This window comes from Pseudomyrmex gracilis, unplaced genomic scaffold (assembly GCF_002006095.1).
Source record: "Pseudomyrmex gracilis isolate BER0280 unplaced genomic scaffold, ASM200609v1 scaffold_4416, whole genome shotgun sequence".
Classification (NCBI taxonomy): Eukaryota; Metazoa; Arthropoda; class Insecta; order Hymenoptera; family Formicidae; genus Pseudomyrmex; species Pseudomyrmex gracilis.
This window is the reverse complement of record NW_018025000.1, coordinates 618-4,577: the sequence shown is the minus strand read 5'-3', so window position 1 is coordinate 4,577 and position 3,960 is coordinate 618. Positions and strand designations below refer to the sequence as shown.

The following is a 3,960-nucleotide window of genomic DNA, read 5'->3' as shown; positions in this document are numbered from 1 at the left end:
GGTTCTTTGAGCTATATGTGCGCTAGCGGTCAATTAAAGCTGTCAAGATAACAATAAAACAAATCATTAATTTGTAGTATTAAAATGAATGTCGTTACTGCTTTAAAGTTCTATATAACAAAAATGACAGAGGACAGTGGTCCTGGTATGAAAGTTCTATTAATGGATAAACAGACGGTAAAAATATAGAAATTTATAAATTTATACACACATATATACATATAAGTAAATATTTATATATAAGTAATAAGTTTTTTGTTTCTAGACAAGTATAGTGAGCTTACTTTACAGTCAGTCTGAGATACTGATGAAAGAAGTGTATTTATTTGAAAAAATAGATACTGCTGTACATAATGACACATTGAAACATCTAACGTGTATAGTATTCGTAAGACCAACCAAAGAAAATGTTGAGTTATTATGTAAAGAACTTCGATATCCAAAGTATGGAGTGTATTATATTTGTAAGTAATAATACAAAAAGATAAAGAAATTATAAAATTTATAATTTTAATTATTGTATATGTTTGTATGTAAAACAATTTTAGAAAAGTATGTATACAAGTGGCTTGTTTATTTATCTGTATTTTGTATTGATTTTATGATCAAGAAGTTTTTCAAGAATTTGATTAATAAATAATGCTTTTTTTAGATTTCAGTAATATTATTGCAAAAGCAGATATAAAACTCTTAGCAGAAAGTGATGAGCGAGAAGTAGTTAGAGAGGTACATGAGTATTATGGAGATTATCTAGCAATTAATCCACACTTGTTTTCACTTGGAATAAACTCCTGCTCTGAAGGTAACTTTATTTTGTGCTAATGTGTTGGTTTATACTATATGTTATATTAAAGTGAGATAATACATTGTATGATTTATGATATTATTGAAGGACTTACATGGGATCCAATGCATTTACATAGAACAGTTCAAGGAATAACTTCTGTTTTGTTATCACTAAAAAAGTGTCCCTATATAAGATATCAAAATAGTTCTGATATGGCAAAGAGATTAGCAGAAAGAATAAGAGAAGTGCTCAGTAAAGAATCTAATTCCTTTGAATTCAGACAAGAATCTAATCCTATTCTTCTAATAGTTGATAGAAGAGATGATCCTGTAACACCTTTGCTAAATCAGTGGACATATCAAGCAATGGTACATGAGCTGTTGACAATCAATAACAATCGTGTCAATTTATCTCATGTGAAAGGCATTTCAAAAGAACTGAAAGAGGTTGTTCTTAGTGCAGAACATGATGAGTTTTATGCAAACGTAAGAAACTTATTTTGAAGAATGCATGTATAATTGATAATATGAATATCCATGCTATATTGGCCTTCTCATTACACACGCGCGCGCGCGTGCGTGTGCGGTGCGTGTGCGTGTGCGTGTGTGTGTAGTACATAATTACAATATTTATTAGTAATCGTTGTTCCTTTGTAGTTTTATGAGAAAAGCTTTTTTTTATGTTAAAATGCTCATTAACAGAACTTGTATCTAAACTTTGGTGAAATCGGACAAACAATAAAGGAGTTGATGGATGAGTTTCAAAAAAAAGCAAAAAAGCATCAAAAAGTTGAAAGTATAGCTGACATGAAACACTTTGTAGAGACATATCCGCTTTTCAAAAAACTCTCAGGTACTGTATCAAAACATGTCACAGTAGTCGGAGAACTTTCGTCGCTTGTTGAAAAACATAATTTGCTAGAAGTATCAGAATTGGAGCAAGAACTAAGTTGCCAAACTGATCATTCGTCACAGGTAAGTTGTTTACTTCTAAATGTTTACTTTTTTTGCATTATTTGTTTTTATAATTGTTTATTTACTTACATTATTTTTTTGATAAACATGTTTTTTATTTTTAAATAGCTAAACAAGATAAAAGTACTTATTTCTAATCAGAAAGTACGAGATATTGATACAGCTCGACTTGTTATGCTTTATGCGCTTCACTATGAAAAATATGCTAACAATGACATAAATGGTTTAGTAGAATTACTTAAGAAGAGAAATGTTTCAGACAAATATATTAAGGTGTGTGTTCTTTTCATTATAAAATCGATATTTTCGAACATTTTACATACGTAACATTTCCATTTCTAGCTTGTGTATAATATATTAGAATACAGTGGTGTTAATACAAGGCAAAATAACTTATTTGATCGAGAAGGAGTCGTCAAAATAACAAAAAAATTATTCAAAGGTTTAAATGGAGTAGATAATATATACACGCAGCACACTCCCTTGCTAAACGAAACATTGGAGGACCTGATAAAAGGAAGATTGAGTACACAAACATTTCCATATCTTGGTAATATGACAATGTCGCGAAGGTAAATTTATTATTTATAATGCGGAAATTATATATATATGTATATGTAAAAAATTTGAAATTTTATCATATGCAGGGTGATTCAGAACAACCTGTATATATCCTTGAAAAGAAATTCTTGACTAAATTTTAAGACAACTTTTTATTTGACAAAATTTTGTCTGAAGCTTACTTTTTGAGTTATTAATAAAAATAGTTGAATTACCACGAGTCGAATATAAGAGGTAGGCAAGGAGTGGCGCAACTCACCGTCAGACGCGGACGATTACGTGTGGTGCCTGACGCGATCAGCTGATCGCTACACACTGTTTCTGTATCTTTCTCTGTCTCTCTTTTTCTCTCATTTATTTATTCATTCGTAATTTGTATCACTTAATCCGTGCATCACATAAATCATTGTCAATTATGGTGAGTTGCGCCGCCCCTGCCTACCTCTTGTATCCGACTTGTGGTAAGTCATCTATTTTTATTAATAACTCAAAAAGTAAGCTTCAGACAAAATTTTGTCAAATAAAAAGTTGTCTTAGAATTTAATTAAGAATATATATTTTCAAGAATAATGGGTTGTTCTGAATTACTTTGTATAAAAAAAAATTAATGTGTGATTATTTTATTTTAAGACCTCAAGACATCATAGTCTTTATGGTTGGTGGTACGACTTACGAAGAAAGTCTAGCAGTCTATAACTTGAACAAACAAATTCCAGGCATACAAATTATTCTCGGTGGTACAACTATTCATAATTTTAAAAGTTTTGCGGAAGAAGTACATCATGCTACTAGTGGTATCTTGATGCGATATAGAATCGGAAAGAATTAACAATGTTGATTATATCTAAATATTCTATTTATTTCATTATATTTTATTATATTTGCATGTATCATGTAATCATATATATAATACTTCTATATTGCTAGTCGCGTATCTTCGCAATGAGAGGCACGAGGCCCGAGAAAGAGAGACGCACGAAGTCCAAATATGGGCATAGATAGTCAAGCGTCATTATGCGCAGGCGCGTCTACTAAGCGAGTGCGAGCGAGACAAAGCATTGGAAAGTGAGAGAAAGAACGCGAGAAAGAGAAATGCCCAAGCGTGCTTGAGTGTTCACTGCATGCGCACAAAGCAGCTGGACCTTGCGCGAGAGAGAGGCTACTATATTGTCTGCACCGTAACATCTGGGCTTCAGGTCGGCACCGTACTAGCAATATAGAAGTATTATATATATGCATGTAATATATCTTATTCTCTTTGTTGATGTTATTTTGTATCGTCATAGAATGATATACATTATTCTATACAATAAAAAATTTTACACGTCAGTTATAAACTATGTTTGGGAGTAGAAATATTGTTTTAACAATTTTATGTCTTAACTTTTTACAATTACGTCACACCATTTTTCTGTATATATTTTTTTTTTTTATTAAGAGAATAAATGTACACAACGCGTCACTGAATCGCGGAATTGGCGCGGGGATCGGGGGGCAAGCGGGGCGGTTGCTCGTAGCGCCAACGAGCGCCGTGCGAACTAACTAGTAGCAATCGGTTGTCCACAACTACGTCGTGTCGATAATGTAACTGCTCTTCCTTCCTATTTTCTTCTCAAAACGTAAAACTATTGGCCAATT

At 32.1% G+C, this 3,960-nt stretch overlaps 1 protein-coding gene across 1 annotated transcript; it reads left to right on the top strand.

Annotated features, from left to right (window-relative positions):
• The first annotated feature begins 6 nt into the window (after window positions 1-6).
• LOC109863366 (vacuolar protein sorting-associated protein 45) lies at window positions 7-3,236 on the top strand. Its single transcript, XM_020443617.1, has 8 exons — window positions 7-177; window positions 266-464; window positions 653-802; window positions 893-1,272; window positions 1,489-1,761; window positions 1,870-2,034; window positions 2,104-2,333; window positions 2,953-3,236. Exons 1-8 carry the CDS (start codon window positions 85-87, stop codon window positions 3,149-3,151), a joined length of 1,689 nt encoding a protein of 562 aa, XP_020299206.1. The 5' UTR covers window positions 7-84; the 3' UTR covers window positions 3,152-3,236.
• Window positions 3,237-3,960: the final 724 nt, after the last annotated feature.